This window comes from Crinia signifera, chromosome 11 (assembly GCF_055691185.1).
Source record: "Crinia signifera chromosome 11, ASM5569118v1, whole genome shotgun sequence".
Lineage (NCBI taxonomy): Eukaryota > Metazoa > Chordata > Amphibia > Anura > Myobatrachidae > Crinia > Crinia signifera.
In genome coordinates, this window is record NC_139227.1 from 6,118,556 (window position 1) to 6,136,467 (window position 17,912).

Genomic DNA, 17,912 nt, shown 5'->3' on the forward strand with positions numbered 1-17,912 from the left:
GCCAACGTGGATAGTGGGGGAATGAACTATCCACGTTGGCATGGAGTTAAGTTAGTTTATTTTAGATAGTTTGCCGAGCGCACAACCCGGAAGTAGCCGGCGCCCATGCTGTCGCCGTGAAACTAAACAAGTACAAAATTCCCCACAAAATCTCTATAGACGCATATATTCAACAGCCGTTGACTTGTTCGCCTGGCCAAACACACTTTACAGAAAGTGGTATCTACTTCAAAAGTGTTTGCTATCTCATAGGGTAGCAAGCACTTTTGAGCATCAGGGGTGAATTTGCAAGATCAAGGGTATAAGTCAAGCTGCCGTTGCTGGCATTTAAATGCCAAGGCAACTCACCCACTTCACTGGCACTGGAATCCCCCCATAGCCGCAAACTCCAACAAAATGCATGAGAAAGGAAGCACAATAGAAGCAAAATAATAATTGGTTGGTAGATTATTTAGCAACTGTATAAAAGCAACAGTGCTGCTATCAGTCTAACAGAAGCAGTATGCAATTACAAACATATATATATATATATATATATATATATATATATATATATATAGAGAGAGAGAGAGAGAGAGAGAGATGCATATCCTTCCCTTGTATATACATATTCACACATACACACTCACTGTGTGTGTGTTTTAAAGAGATATGACTGTGCTACAATCAGTCTTTTCTCTATCCCTTTTGTAAAGCTGGAAAACACCAGTCACCAAATGTTACTGTCAGAGGGCGGTTTAATTACCTTGGCACCCTCACTACTTCTAATCACCTGTCATTAGCAACAAGGCGGGCATCTGTTTGTTCGTCTGTCAGAAACGCCACCCGGCTGAAGCCAAGGAGAGAGACGTTTCTTGATGACTGAGGTGGAGGAAAGTCCCAGACGTAAGGAAAGGTCAGTATGTGTGAAGTCAGCAAGTTGTATGGATGCTGTAATGGGGACAGGGTCCCTAAGCAAACTAACCTTTGTGGACACTTACAAACGTTTTTGATATGAATCGTGTTTGAAACATATTATGTTATAGCGAAAATCCAAAACTGTAAACAGATCGACTTCCAACAACATACACAGATGTCAAAGAAAACACTGCATACTGACTCTGTCTATTCTGGAAAGATACTCATATATTTAGAATATCAATGAAATATATATATATATATTGTTGTCGTTTGGCTTGAGAAAGGGGCGCAGCCCCGAAACGTTGCCTGTATGCACCAATAAACCCTCTTGGTTTTTGTTCACCTTTACCTGAGTGCCGCCCGTCTCTGCTTCCCACATATATATATATACACACACACACACACACACACACACACCCCCACGCATATACATGCTTATACATACTATATATCATATTTATATATAAATATACTCACACACTGGTACTACCTGTGGTCGCTTGGCTTCCCTGCGTGTTTGCACAGGTGAGCGATGCTTAGTGACTGTGCATGCGGGAAAATCGGCGTGCGAGGGGGGGAGCGATGTTGCAGGTGGCGGGTGGCTTTAAGATGACCCGCAAATTGACAAAGTTCGCAGCTTTGCAGGTCAATCAGAATTACCACCACCATGCATTATTCATACGATCATCATCTTGAAAACGATTGAATCTTTAACAATAAATAATGGTGTCTGGATAGTGAGTACCCCCTATTTTTTTTTATTAGGAATATTAACATTATTTATAAAATGATATAAATGTCCCATGTGCACAATCACACAGCATAGAAGCTAATTACAAACACAGATGTTACAATAACGACTCTGTGTAGAACAGGGAGAAGGCAACTGCGCAACGTGATCAAGCAGAGGATTTTCTTAGGACATGATACATTCAGACGGCTTCTGATAAATGTATTCTTATCCTTTACCCAGGTGAATATTATTTATGATAACATAAAAAGATTTAAACCACGTCCTTCGCCTAGAACAGGCCTGTGAGTCCCTCTATACATTATTCTCTGAGCCGCCAAGAAGAAGCTGTAATATACTGGCGGTTGACACAGAGCAGAGCACCTCAGATAAGATGTATTTGTCGCTGATAAAGACAGATTGCCCCAGCATTCATTCTCAACGTGGCTACAGCAAATACATCACCCTGGTGCTGGCTCTGGGAGACAAAGGTTTCCATCCGCATCATTTGCCTGGCTATAATGAGCGGGACATTCTCATGATGTATAGCATGAAACTAAACAGCACAGCTGTTGGCTTGTACAGGAAAACAGCAAAATACAGTGCGGTGTCCTGGAAGGTAATGCTCGGAGACAGCGCTGAACAGACTCGCCTGCTCTGTCTCGCAGATAACTGGCCAACCACAGAGAACCTTACTGAATCACTACTGAGAGGAAATAGAACTATTCAAACACTTCATTTGCATACTGACACAATGTGACGCATGGCCTGCAATGTTTTACAAGCAAAAGTAACAAGCTATGTAAGACCAGAGGCAAATGAATGGATACAACTAAATGAGTTAGAAAATGTCCCTATTTATAACACAAACGCTACTTTCTGCCATGACAATCAGGGGCTTGCTTCTTTAGATGTCACAGCCAAACCAAGGGAGCATCACCTGTTCAGTTTGTCTAGTGGAGTCACATAGGGAATAAAAATGGACAATAGAATGAGGGGGGCAGGCCACCTACCTTCCCTACAGCCTAAACTTGGCGCATCAGTGCTGCCTTACTTTGCTGACAGCAGCAGCTGCACCGCCTAAGCGAGATGGATTGAATTTTCATAACCAGCTCCCGGAATTACCTTTTACCTTCAAAGATAATTTATGAGCCGCTTGGGTGCCCTGGAGAGACAATATGCTTGGCTGTAAAATTAACTGTAACTGGCTTGTAGGGTTATAATTAACACTGGGAGGGAGGCTGGGGCATGCGGAGTGTAATTGATGTTGAAGGCTGGAAAATGTAAGGAGGAATGGCAGTGTTGCTAGGAAGGGTAGTGCGTCAAAAACCTTGTGCGGCAGGTGACAGCTCATTACAAATCAATGTATTATGATGGGTTAAAAATGGCTTCCTGTGTTTCTGTGTCCAAAATCGGCCATTTTTCTTGGAATGGTAAATGCTATGACTTAGGAGAGCAGATTTCATTAGCTAAATGCATGAATTGCGCAGGGGTGACACCAATAAATATAAATGATCAGATGCTATAAGCAGAGTGTTGTAAGATACACAGCGGACAGAATCCTTTAATGATGTTATTAGTTAGGATGTTACATAGTTACATAGTAGGTGAGGCTGAATAAAGACTTGCGTCCATCTAGTTCAACCTATGTTTATAGTAGCTTATCCCTTGTTGTATAGTATGTTCTGATATTTTAAAGACAGATTTTGTTACTTATTCGTACCCTTGGATGTTTTTAACCAATAAATGTTTATCCAACCTTATTTTAAACATATTTATAGTGTCTGCCGACACCACTTCTCCAGGAAGAGAGTTCCAAAGTTTGACTGTTCTGACTGTAAAGAAATTTTTCTTCTAGATGAACAAAATCTTTTTTCTTGTAATCTAAACTCGTGTCCTCGCGTCCTAGATTCCTGTCTAGCAGAAAAAAGGGGTGTTCCTTATATTGGCCCCTAATATATTTGTACATGTTGAGCATGTCCCCCCTTAAACGTCTCTTCTCTAGTGTAAATAGTCCCAGATTGCTTAATCTCTCCTCGTAGCTTAAATTCTCCATTCCCCTAATAAGCTTTGTTGCTCCTCTTTGGATTTTTTTCTAATTCTATGATATCCTTTTTATAGTGCGGGGCCCAGAAGTGCACTGCGTATTCAATGATTTGTACAGAGGCATAATTATTTTTGAGTCCCTAGTTTCCATGCCCCTTTTAATACATGCGAGAATTTTGTTGGTCTTTTTTGTTGCTATATTACATTGAGCACTGCACCCCAGTTTGTTATCTATTTGGACTCCTAGATCCTTTTCGAGTACTGAATTACCCAATTCCTCAAAAAATCTAATTGATGGAGTTGCCCACTTGCTATATCACTTGCTACAGTATACGTTGCTTAACAGAATGCCTGCTGCCTTAAGCTGTTCAATGCATTTCTTTGAATACACTCCACTGTGTGCAACAGGAAAAGGAGACAAACCTGGAACACAATTTGGCTCCCCGTGTCAGGCACTGGTGCGGACAACCACTATATGTAAGAATACCTGCTAAAAATAAACAAATCATTGACTGAGTCACTTTTCTCTAAGTAAGGAGTTTAGAAACATCAATATGACAAATATGCAGTTAAACTGTGTTCACAACTTCATTCTCCATAGGTCCAAATGCTGCGCTCCATTAAATCAACAGTAATCTAGGTAAGCTTGTGCTACAGAATAACAAGGATAAATGTACGAGTGTAGAGCTTCAATCAGGGCTACCCGAGTACCTACACAATCTATGGTGACTCTCCTGGGAATGTTATTGATGTAGATGCAGCTTAATGTCACTAAAATTAACATGATTGCTAGTAGAGATTCCAGGGACTCAGGCACTAAATGTAATTATATATAAGTTCTTAAATCCATTGACTAGGGAATTTAGAGCTACAGGACAGATAGTGGAGGAATATGCTATGGGTGGCTATATACAAATGATTATTGAAGGTGCAATCAACGTGACTGAATACCGAAGACAGACTATAAGCAGCCCTTGACCTTATTTGAAAGACTGATGTGCTACATGAAGAATGTGACAAAGGGTTTTTTCATGTTAAAACTGCATATAAGCAGACATGTAAGGAAGATTTAACGGTTTCGCGTTTCAGTCCAGGCATCATGATTGTGATGCAATTATTAATTCTGTACGTAAGAAAATCTTTACTTGGACTTTCTGTGATAGGCCTGTAAAATTACAATGCCCCTGTCTAAATCCAAAATGTCAAGTATGCTGGCAGTGACCCATATAAGGCAACTATCTAAGCTCGCTTGCAGCAAAAACCTTGTGATTGCCTCTGTGTTTGTGCATGTGTGAGAGAGAAAGAGATGTAGTTTAACTCGCTGCCAACAGATGGCTTGTGTTTTGGAGAAACACAAACAGTCACTAGACACACACACACACACACATATATATATATATATATATATATATATATATAAATGATACACACAACCAATTGTGCCATGTGCTACCCAATTAGTGATGCAGTGCTTTAGATATCAAGAAGTATGGCGGGATAACAACCTATACATTTACAATTTACTGTATGTCGTTGTCTGCAGATTAAATGCAGCTTTTACTTGTACTTAATTTGGACTGAATTTCATAATTATCATTTAAAAAGAACGCATGAACTAGAATACAGATCATTTATGATTTTGAGTAGGTCAACAAATTAGGCTGGATTGAAAAAGTATCAAATTCTTCAATAATCTCCCTCTCTTAATGTTACTTTTGGTACCATACCCAATGGAGATTTGTGATGAAGTCTTCATTTTACCCAGAGTTCACCCAATTACACAACCACTATAAAATTCCCTTAAACATTAAATTGTTTTAAAACCCCAATAAAATCCATAAACCAGCCTTATAAAAAGCATATGTGAACTTTTAAGGTTGGATGTTACAGACTTGTTATCCTCCGCCCTTAGGGGTTTTAGCTCTAAAGGCCCCCATACATTAGGCCGACTTGTCCTAGGGACAAGTCGGACCCAATTTACCTGCGAGCCGCCCGGCAGCTCCCCGGGAGGCTCACATACAATTTGGCACTTGATGTGCCATTTTTTACATGGGATAAATCGCATGCGATTTATCCCATGTTAAAAAAAAACCGGGGAGCTGCAGGGCGGTGAGGAGTAGTGGGGGCCGGGCAGCGGCAGTAGTGGGGGCGGGCAGCGGCGGCTGCGGTGGTGGGGGCGGGTGGCGGGTGCGGTGAGCGCTGCTGACCTGGCCGGGCAGTGTACTTACTTACATAGCAGCAGCGGGGACGGGCAGCGCAGTGGCGGCTATTATATTTTGAAAATACTTGTCAAATGACCGGCCGCTCTCTGATTGGCTGAGAGCTCTCCGGCCAATCAGAGAGCGGCCGGTCATTTGACAAGTATTTTCAAAATATAATAGCCGCCACTGTGCTGCCCGTCCCCGCTGCTGCTATGTAAGTAAGTACACTGCCCGGCCAGGTCAGCAGCGCTCACCGCACCCGCCGCCCGCCCCCACCACCGCTGCCCGCACGCACCACCGCCCGGCCAGGTCAGTCAGCCGGTGCTCAGGGACCCGCTGCCCGCCCGGTGTCTGCATGCATATGCCTGTCAGGTGGCAGGCATATGCATACAGGGAGGTCGGACGTGATCGTATGTACAGACCGTCCGACCTCCCTGATCCGGTCCGATGCGCACGGGACCGCGCATCGGATCGGATCAGACATCACAGACATACGATTTTGGGCCGATTTCATCCGATTATCGGCACCAAGTGCCGAAATCGGATGAAATCGGACCAAAATCGCATAGTGTATGGGGGCCTTTAGACACCAAGTCATTAACCTTTGGGTCACAATAGTCTTTTCCATCCAATGCGTTTAGTCTCTAGCAACTTCCTCAGGGGTGTATTTCATAGTGGCATTAAGTTCACTTTATTTTGCTCTGTGTTTTTCTCATACCAATGCCTCTACATTTTATCAAAGGTTTTCAATCAATTATATTTTCTGAAATCGACCAGGCCAGCAAAATCTTTATTATGAACTCAAATGAACCTCTCCACATGTGCACTGCTCTTCTGCCAGATAGTGACTCATCGCCCTATACAGTAAGCAGCAGTGAAATATAACATTATATACATACTATAGTACACATACTTTAACAAAGGTGCGCTCCCCTGGTTGACTGCTTATCGGCTGTACCTTCCATAACAGGAGCAGGGGCTGAGTCATCACCTAAATAGGTGGTTAGCCAAGTAAAACCCTTGGTGGTTTTATATTTGTGTTGTGAGCCTTAAACACTAGCCACCTGTAATACATTTTATTGGTTGTAGCTCTGCATTGTGGATTATGCGGATTCTTGACGTCCTTTCTTTGAATAGAAGCACTTTCTACACCAGAATATAAGGCCGGATTCAGGGATGTACGTTAATTCCAATGTTTTAAGATCTGCACATGTGCAATAGTTGAACTGAAAAAGTGAATATCTGGGTCTGACATGTCGCTCGCAGTGCCCCTAAAACCACAGTAGGATTGACATGCACCTGGTGTTTAAGGGAGGTGTCAGAACATTTTCCAAAATTGGGAGTGTGCCAGCCCCAGTAGCTGCATCCTTGAACATGAATAGTGTCCACCCCCAAATCAGCTGGGTACCGGATGACTGCCCGACAGTCGGGATTCCGATGATCAGTACTCCGACACTAGGATCCGACTGACAGGGGCTTTCTCCCTTGTGGGGATCCACAACCTTCATAGAGGGAGAATAGAACCTGTGGCGAGCTAAGCGAGCCACCGAGCCTGCAAGGGGCTTCTTTGCGCTCGCCCCCTTGTTGGAGGACCGGCAGTCGGGTTTCCGATGTCTGGATACTGACCGTCGGTATCCCGATTGTCGGACCACTATACAATGCCACACCCCAATCAGCTCCATACTATTACAGTAATTCAAATGATGTAGAATATTTGATATTACTTTTACTTTGTTTTATTGAAGACCGGATTTCATACATGATAAAGAACAGATTTTATTTATAAACACTTTATTTCTAATGATTGCTGTTTTTACCATAACCTGTAATGGTGTGCTAAGCTTTATGTGAGTCAGCCCTTTAGTTTTAGTCATTCTACCAGTTGCATAGTTGGTTGAGGTTTGTTAGATACAAATAAATGTTTTCACTTTATCTATACAAGAGGTTTTTCACATGACCACTGCACACTTTGGAGGATTCAGACAGAAGACAATGGAGGCTCCAGCAATGTGGAGTGTTAACATATACCTATTGATGCTGAATTAGGCTCACTGAAAGCTTAGCAAATTACAAAAAGCCCAGGTGAAAGATTGGAAGTGTCACCGGAGGTCAGGAGAAGGTGGCAAAGTCAGATGGTGGAGAAGAAGTAGAAGGTCATAAAAGGAGCAGCAGATCCGTCCATCGTCACCATACTTTGTGATGCGACACTGCTATATTAATAACAGCTTCCTCTTATCATGTGTCTACTATGAGATTTAGGGGCAGATGTACGAAGCTTAGGGGTATGATAAAGTGGAGAGAGAGAAACTACCAACCAATCAGCTCATGTTGTTTTTCAGACACAGCTTGTAACATGGCAGTTTACAGATACTTTATCTTTCTCCACATTATCACCTTCATAGACTTTGTATATCTCCCCATAGAGTAGAACAAGAATGCTACCACACATCATACAGACTATATGCCTCTTCTATCACCATCACATAAGGGCACTTTGGTTAATAACCAATTTCTCACAAGCTGAACTGCAACTTTTACTTATATCATTGAATGTAGGAAACAACTATGTAATTCAAGGCAGGTAATCTAATTAGCAAGAAGCATTTTTTATAGTACAAGTGGTACAGCGGAATTCTACAATCTGATCTATACAGTATTATTATTACTAACCGAGTGTTAAAAACTTTGCCACCTTCTGAGGCAGGCAGGAATAGATGCCCTTCACTCCAAAGTAAGAATGTGCTAACTCCACAGCAATGAGTTATACAGTAAGTGGACAGCCTCCACGGTTGTAGAACCTGTCACAGCACGGTCACTATGAGTTTGTATATTATTCCGGTGCTTGCAAAGCACTGCGGAATATCAGTGTGCAATAAATAAATATTTCCAACAAGATTGATTGTTAAAAACATTGGTCATGAAAATGAGTCCTTATGGCACCAGGTTTACTTACTATATTTAAAAAAGATGAGTACGAAGTAAGGAGTTTTCTAATAAATACAAATTCTGGTTAAAAAACAACCACATAAAAATTAGAAATTAAGCTACGATGGATCTTTATCCTTTGGTTTACTATAGCAAAGATTACAAATGCTACAATGTAAGCCTAAAGCTATACAAAAACATCATCAAGTGATACACATCCGATCTGTGTTCCCTCTATGTACCTCCCTTTTAAACATTCTTAACCACTTATCTTCTCTCAATCTCCTTTGTTCTTGGCTAAACATGTCCTGAGCACCTAATCTCTCTTGTCTGCTAAAAACTCTTACCCACTTATCATTATTTCATCAAGTTCTTGTGTTTTCAATGCACTAGGACTAAGAAAACATCTTTGTCAAGTAAGATGGCTGAGCAGCCTTGGCGATCAGCACTGGAAGCTCTTAGAAACCATATAGTGGTACATCAAGAGGGAAATATATTGAAAGGAACAAACAATTTAAAATTAATCTTTAGCTTCTTCTGTATCATGGGAATATTTGTTGGAGGGGGGGGGTTAAACATACTTCAATTCTAAAATCATTGGTAAAATGAAAAAAGTTGACATTAATAAGTTATATAATAAAAAAAACAACTTTGAGTTTCTCATGAAAACATACCCTTCCATTGATGTGAAATGCTAGTACACGAAAAAATATCAATATATTATTGGTATCAAAATGCTTTTTGGTATTCGCCCTTTTGAAGTGATATCTTTATTAACTTTTTTGCATTTGGAAAGTATACATTATACTCAAAAAGAGAGCGGTTGAGACGTAACCAGTCCACTCACACAGATATTTCTTGTGGGAGGCACACTTTTAACTGATGATTTTTACACTGCAATATAGATTTCACTTTGAAGTAAATCCCCAATCTAATCTAACTCTCTCTGCACAAGTAACATCTGCCCCACCTGCAGTGCACATGGTTTTATCCATTTGAGAAGGAATTTGCCAGAATAACCCCCTGTGTGCTGAGCAGGGGATATCGCCACACGGAAACCAGACTTCACAATCGCCGGGGGCCATACACACTGAGCGATCTGTGCTTCCTTTCTAAACTATCGAGTCAGATCGCATAGAAATGGGGATTTAATCTCCCCATGTGTATGCACTATTACAGAACAAGACGAAGTAGATGATAGCATAAGTAGGAGAATGAAAAGCACCCAGGTCCTGTGCGTGAGAGCTTACACTCTAAAGGGGACTATCTAATGTTTGAGATGCCACTGGGATAACAAAAGTGTGTTATAATATAACCGAGCAAAAGTTTCGATAAGTCTACTGGATATATAAATTATATTTGAGCAGAGCAATAGTCACCCAAGTTAGTAAATCATATTGATGGATGCATTTACATCTATTGCATAAAAGTATATTATTTGTCATAAATCAAGCTGACCGCCCACCCGGCAGCCCATCCACCCGGCAACCCATCCAGCAACCCGGCAACCCATCCAGCAACCCGGCAACCTAGCTGCACCTGCCAAATGTATGTAAATGCGGGGCAGCCAAGGTGGTTTTTTTATTAGGAAAGCCAATCCCGGGATCCCGGCAATCCCGGAATTGAGCATTTTTCAATCTCGAATCCCGGGATTGAAAAAATGCCACGGGATTGGATTCCAGTGCAATTCATCTTCTATTCAATCCCGCTTAAGATATGCATAGGTGATGGGTGGGTCAGCCATACACACATGCAACAGAGGCACCACCAATATATCTTTCAAATATATCAGTTAACAGTTGCGCTGTCGGGTTAACACGATATGCCTGAATGACGTCGTTCATGCACTTATTGCTAGTAGAACCCTACTGATGAACTCTAAAGATTTTTAATTGCTAGAACAAAATTATTTTTTTTAGAATGTACCCAGCATAACACTTCAAAGGAACCAGCCATTTATATTACCATAACAAAGGCTACATTACTTTCATCTACAAGGATCCACCGATCCATGAGTTAAGAGATAGGATAATTTTAAAATCCATTGGTCGCCAAGAAAACAAGGAACTATGGAAGAAAAAATATTTTATGGCTACTCGTGAAGTACAAACAATAATAAGGGAGGCTGATCCTTATACGAAAAAACAAACTCTAATTTTACCAATATTCAAAATTTAGAACTAGGTAATTAAATACATGGACTTGTATCGCAATCCAGAGTGCTAAAACACTGATATTTATTGGAAGGGTAATTTAGGATCCTGTGGGAGGGAAGCCTTGAAAATTCCAGAGATAGTTCCCTGGTTGGAATTAATCCCATGACTCCAATAACACCACTGTTTCAACACGACATATAAACCATAGTTTTGTTCATTGTAGCTTAATACTCATTCATTTGCTTGTCATTTCATTTTTCTACAGCCAGCTGAGACCATTGAATACAATAGTCACAGTACCCTTTCTGCTTTCTAGAGTAGTTTTTGAAGGTCACTAGAACAAGGGTTGACCTACCTTGGCAAGCAAGGTCAAGGAAGGGTCACCTGGGATAAGAACAGAACCAGAAATACCTCAGTCGTCATGTTAGCTCTATGTCTGTCACAGCGCTGTCACCTACCGTAAACAAACTGAGCAAAATGAGGAAGTTCTGGCCTATTTCTTTTAACAAGTCCCCCACATCATATTTATTCAAAGGATCTCAAGTTGTTAAGGCCATGTTTACATGGTGATATGATACTGGTTCCCTACCTTAATGTCCTATTTTCAGACAAATCTCTGCTCTTTGAAATTGCATTTGTTTAGCCAGAAAACATCCTGCAGAAATGACATGATCTCCGTAATACAGATTTTGTGAGTGGTTTGAAAAGATAACCACACTAACAATGATTTGGCCAATGAAAAATGATATCTACGGTAAATTTAAAACAAGCACGGATCAGCTAGGCTGATCGAAACAAGAAGGTTCAACAAACTGCTGAATTGCTAAATATACAGTATTCCGTGATTTGATGTTCTAAATAAAATATCATTGACCACTTCAGTAGAGCAAATACAACCATTTTACTGATTAAGTTAGCTTCCTTTGGCATCCAAACATGCAAGCTCTGTCCAATTTTACGACAATTGATCTAATCGTCTGAATAAATGATTACTTGTCTGGGGAGCTTAAAGGAACACAAACATGTTTTATGCTTTGCTTTTAAATATAGGTGACCGCCTTATATCAATATTAAAACAATGAAATTTCACATTAGCAACTGCTCTCAGTTTTATTGATTAGGGATCATAGTCCTCTGTATTATTGATACAGATCAAGTCTCTGTATTACAGAATAAGTAGCTTTGACTTTATAATATCCCTTCTTCCAGTCTCTATGCCATACACAACCCAATCAGTTAATTACTGTATTTAGGATATTAAGTATTTGTTCTTTGAAACACAGTTAAAAAGAGAAAACCTCGTAGAGTGAGAACAGAAGCAATAATAAAAACACAGCCGCAGTTACAAAAGAGTCCATTTAACAGAGGCAAAATTACAATTTTATGTGATTCACATAAAATAACCATTGAGCATTAGCTTCTAAAGATCATGTTGAAACATAACTTAAGGGCTCACGATGTAGTAAAAATGTTTAACTTAATTATCATGAACAGCTCATACTCAATGGGGTTTACTAGCAATAGAAGTCTTGTAAACACGAGGAAATGTGTGTGACTGTACAATCGTTATTTTTAGTGTCACCGTGCCACTGCGAAGTCACTATCTGTGATTAGTGGCCTTACTATGTTACATTTTCTAATGTTTTTGGAGGCAAACGACTGTTTTTTTATGCAAACTACTAAAGGGGACAGGACGTCGTAGTGGTGAAATATAGAGGTTAAAATCAGACGTAGAGATGGAGCGCCTCTCAGCCAGCGCTGGGAATATCCAGAGTCCCTCAGAGGACGTTCGCCAGCGGAGAGGCGCTCCATCTGATGGGGACGCGCGAGCGTCTCGTGCGCATGCACCCCCCTTCCGACGGCTAGCGTTTGGCGATTCGATCGCCAGGAGCAGCTCCATCTGTATACAACATGGGGGTGGTTATTATCGGTATTTCTAGATTAGAATTCCTGTATATCTAGTACATACTTTATCCCAGGATGGTAACATTCAAATATAGACAATACAAAGGCAGATGGCAGTGTTTCAGTTACACGAGGATACTAGAAATATATATAGAGATAGATAGATAGATAGATAGATAGACACACACACACAGGTTGAGTATCCTTTATCCAAAATATCCCTTATTTATTGTTTCCAGAATGCAAAAAACCTACTGGATACATATGTAACTTAGTGTTCATTCTTGCACCTGCCATCTTTGAAAACCCATTCAGTTCCTCTTCCCCGCTTGGGGTGTCAATGTCTGCTGTAGTGCTTCTAGCACAATGTGGTCTGTATCAGCACTGATATGCAAACCAGACATGTGCTAGAAACATCACAGCAGACAGCGACACCCCAGGCTGGGAACAGGAACTGCATGGATTTTCAAAGAAGGCAGGTGCTAGAATGAGCACTATGTACAGTAACTGGCACTACTGGGGACATGATATGCAACTGGGAATTCATACGAGACTGGACAGATTTTAAAGTGGCAATCATTGCCATGGTATAACTAGGTTGGTTTTCCTGAGTTAGTGATTGCCGCTGTAAAAGTCCAGCCAGATTCGCACGACATCCCACACTTACTGCTTTGCAACAGATATTACATTTAGACCCACGTCTCGAAGCCACCACCCAAGCCAGGCTACCCCAGGATAAGACAATTCATATAATTTTCATTGGTTAAAGCCAATCATGATCCACCCACAATTATGTTGTCTTGATCACTGACCCATCATTGTGGTCATAAATACTGTAATTAGCTAATGGAATGGTTCACTGGTATGTGATCATGAATACCTGTGCTATACTTAACTACTGTGGCACCACCTCCTCTGGCAGTAAGGCCTAGGCATTCATGATTATTGTGAAGAAGGAGTGGCAGTAAGGCTGAAGTAGTAGCACACTATAGTCCCTTTAACATGATCACTGTTTAATTTGCTCAGCTTTTATTAAATAATGACTGTTCTCTGCTGTCTGTGTTATGCAATGCCAATATATCCAATGATGTCACATCGGCCACTTGTGATTCATAAATAAAAATGAGCCAACTGGCTGGGAAATATCTGCACTAATGAGAAGCGTGAGCTGCTGAGACAAATATAAATGACAACCCTTAGTGATTGGTTCTAATTTTAAAGAGATAATGGAGACAGAGATAGATCTGTACCACTCAAGACACTTCAGTGTTCCAATTTAAGACAGTGATTTGTGTGGAAGCTATTAGTTGGGAATGGGATCACACCATTGTAGACTTGGGTCTAGGCATTCCTCCTGGAAGCATGTCAGACTGATATGTTCTATTTTAGGAAAAGAGTCTTTGTAAAATAATAATAATAATAATAATAATAATAATAATAATAATAATAATGTGAGTTTAGATGCATAGAAAGTGGCAATCTTGTTCTTTAGCTATGAATTTCTCACCTTTGTCGCCATTCTTGTCGCAGGGCATAGCGTTCCGTTAGTAATGGTAATATAGACTTTAGTACTTTATCCCTCTCCTCCTGTGTCCCGTCTTCCTTTACAAGCTCTTCTACCACCAGGCATGTCTGAGAAGCAATTACATCAAAGAGAAAAGAAGGGAGAAACACGTAAAATTAATAAAAAAGCTCATAGGCAAATGAGGACAGTAAATCAATATATTTTCATTATTATTATTGCATGTTTGCCAACTAATCAATATGGGAAGTGATGGCCGAAAATGGGCACCATATATTTGGAGTTTTGTCAATATGTACGGCACATAAAACAAACTATAAAATACAGTAGTATGCTTTAACTCATTTGTTACCTAAATTAGTTGAGAATGTAGAGAATTTAAAGAGATGTATATGTGAAAAGAATAGCGTTATACACATTTCTTATATTACGTATTAAACGTAACGGTTAGAAGAAAATAAGCTGGGATTTATAATACAAAATAGCTCTACACTAGGGTGGCCAATCCCGGGATTGGCGGGATCCCGGGATTTGGCCCCAAAATGTCCGGGATCTCAATCCCAGGATTGGAGTATCCAATCCCGGGATTAAACTGCGCATGCACAGTCTAATGCCGGGCAGCGTCTGAGCACTTGCTCAGACGCTGCCCGGCTATCCCCGTCACGGCGTGCGGCCTGCACAGCGTGATTAGGTCACAGGTCACGCTGTGTAGGCCGTAGCACTACACCCCCACCGTCGGATCCGCTAGCCGCCGAGCCTCCCCAAGCTGCCTGCCTCTTCACTGAAGCCGCCTGCCACAGTGCCACCTGCTTCCCCCGCTCACCAGAAGTCAGTGTGTGGCCCTGGCACCTGCTTGCCGCCGGGCCACCCACATCATGCACCGCTGCCACCTGCCCCCTCCCCAAATCTCAGTTAGTGTGTGGGGCACAGGGGCAATCTTCTTTTAGGCATGCCAATCCCGGGATTGAGCATTTTTCAATCCCGATTCCCAGGATTGAAAAAATGCCCCAGGATTGGCATCCCTACTCTACACCAATGGATCCCAAACTTTTGTGAATCATGGCTCCTGAGTATCAGAATTGTTTTCACGGTACCCCTAAAACAAAAGTTTCTAATTTCTAAAATCATACAAAAATGAAGTAAATTGTGTTTAGAGCTCAGCATTCAGTCAGTTACAGTATGTGGTAATGGACAGGACCCCCTTCTGTTTCTCCACAATTTGCCTTTTACATTGGTCATAATTAATTTGAATTGGCCATGGTTACCCCGCAAGTAGCCCAAGGCACCCCCAGGGTGCCACAGCACACAATTTAGGGAACCACTGATCAACACAGTTAACAAGCAACATTTCATTGTAGATTCCCAAAGGTTGTTTGACCAACAGTACCACTGGAATTGAATGACAAGGGGAATGATTCGAAATCGGATGCAGCAAGTACAGCAGCTGCTTCTTTTGACACAACTGATGTGCGAATATATGCAAATTCTACAACAGGCGCCTTGTGTTAATAGACACCACCTGATGCTTGTTGTGATCCACTGTTGCGTCTGAAGACGCAGCATCGGTTCATCTGGGAAAATATTGCCCATCCGAGTTACCCTTAGTTTAGAAGATACAGACCCTGGCCCCCGTTATGGGAAAACCTTCCCATCGTCCCTACCAAACAGTCACGGCCTGTTATTCAGACTGTGGTTTAGGGGGCACTGCAACCAACACAGGACTTGTTCTGCCAATGTTAGCTGGACTGGGCATGCACCCTACTGGTCCTGCACAACCATTGGTTTGCGTATATCTCGGAATTAGCCCCAAGAATTGCTGCATACACATTTTCAAAATGTTATTACTATTGTTTTTAGTTAACTGTTGGCTTTCCTAACCTTGAAGATGTATTTTGAAAAAGATTATGTAAGCAGAACGCAATTGAATCACGGTATATGTGATAAAGTCACTTTATAGGCACTATTTACAAAAGCAGATCTTAGGTTCCGGTGTTGTTGCATTTACTGAAAAAAGAAAGCAACATGTGAAGACGCACTTCATTAAGACCAAAGAAGAAGGTGCAGTGCGAGTATTTTTGCATGCAGTTTGCCTTATGACACTGTTTGTAAAAATCCATCATGAATATTTTTTCTCCTTTAATAATTTTTCTAATATTTAAAAAAAAAAAAAACACAAAAAAAGCTCAATCTCTATTTATTACATGAGCTAAATAATTCTAGGCCGCCATTAATATAAAATGCAAAACAACTCACATAAAACAGAAGAATCTTCTACATAAGAAAAGACAAGAAACCGTGGAAAGATAAAAGAAGAACAAAAAGTTTAAAACACTATGTTGCACTAAGAAGTTCCTGTGTCAAGAACTTACAGTGATGGTGCTATATATTATCAGGCTAGTCCTATGTAATCAATAATCACTTTGTGACTAATGACACCAGACGTGATTTCTCTTGCGCGCTACATAAAATATGGAATATGGGAGAAGGTAGTAGTTTCATATTGACGCTCATATCGACAATGAGAATAGGAACCCAGGTTGAACACGGTATGAAAACATGCTAACAATGTGATTTAAGTGCCTGTGCATATACATTAATAGATGTTTTTAAATTAATCATAAAGTTATAAAAAGAAAACGGAGCAATTAGTGCCAGAAAACCCACATAAACTGTCAGCGGAAGAGCCAACTATGTAGGCAAAATCAATAGCTGCTACATACTTTGTCAGTGGCACACAAAAATAATATACTACAAGACGTTATAATATATAGCAGAATATAAAGTCATTTTATGATTGGTGATGCCAGATAAAATACAGCACTATTTCATCTTTAAAAAGCACATTATGTGGGTGATCTCAGTGTGCCTTATTTAATAATGGATAGATTAGTTGCCAGACTACTGTCAAATGGGATGAGATGAGTTATGGTATAAAGTCCAATAACATACCCCTCTACTCTCATGATCACTCAATACTTTTGACAAAAATAACCTCGTCATTTATTTCTTCTACATCGGTTTTCTGTTAGGGATATTTTAAGCACGTTTGAGAACACGGCCATTAAACTATGCCGGAATGTTTCCAAAGATGTTTATGGTGAGTTTTAAGCTGGGTAAACATTAGACAATTTATTTAATGATGCGCCCTATTCCAATGGATTGGGACTTTAAAATCATTCACATCGCCCAATGAGTAGGTACTATTGCGCTCTCCTGTGAGCCATTCATCGCGCTTCCAGGTTAGTCGTGATGATATTGCAAAGACAGCGTAATTCTGGGATGTGGCCATTGATAATATATCTTTAGTTCATTTGCTTATTGCAGGCTTTCCCAACCACGGTCCTCAAGGCACACCAACAGTGCAGGTTTAAGTGATATCCAGGCTTCAGCACAGATGGTTTAATCAGAATCACTCAGGTACTAATTAAGTCACCTGTGCTAAAGCCTGGATATCTACAAAATCTGCACTGTTGGTGTGCCTTGAGGACCGTGGTTGGAAAAACCTGGCTTATTGCATACACACTGTG

The 17,912-nt window shown here is 40.8% G+C and overlaps 1 protein-coding gene across 5 annotated transcripts in view; it reads right to left on the reverse strand.

The window, feature by feature from the left end:
* FTO (FTO alpha-ketoglutarate dependent dioxygenase) overlaps positions 1-17,912 on the reverse strand; it is a 256,447-nt gene that overhangs the window by 112,672 nt on the left and 125,863 nt on the right. For 4 of the 5 annotated variants that reach the window (XM_083165321.1, XM_083165322.1, XM_083165323.1 and 1 more), the window contains one exon: positions 14,371-14,495. In XM_083165321.1, the coding sequence (XP_083021447.1) occupies positions 14,371-14,495 (125 nt within the window). Of the gene's footprint in view, positions 1-14,367; positions 14,496-17,912 lie in introns of those variants that run through there. The other variant, XM_083165325.1, reaches the window with a different exon arrangement.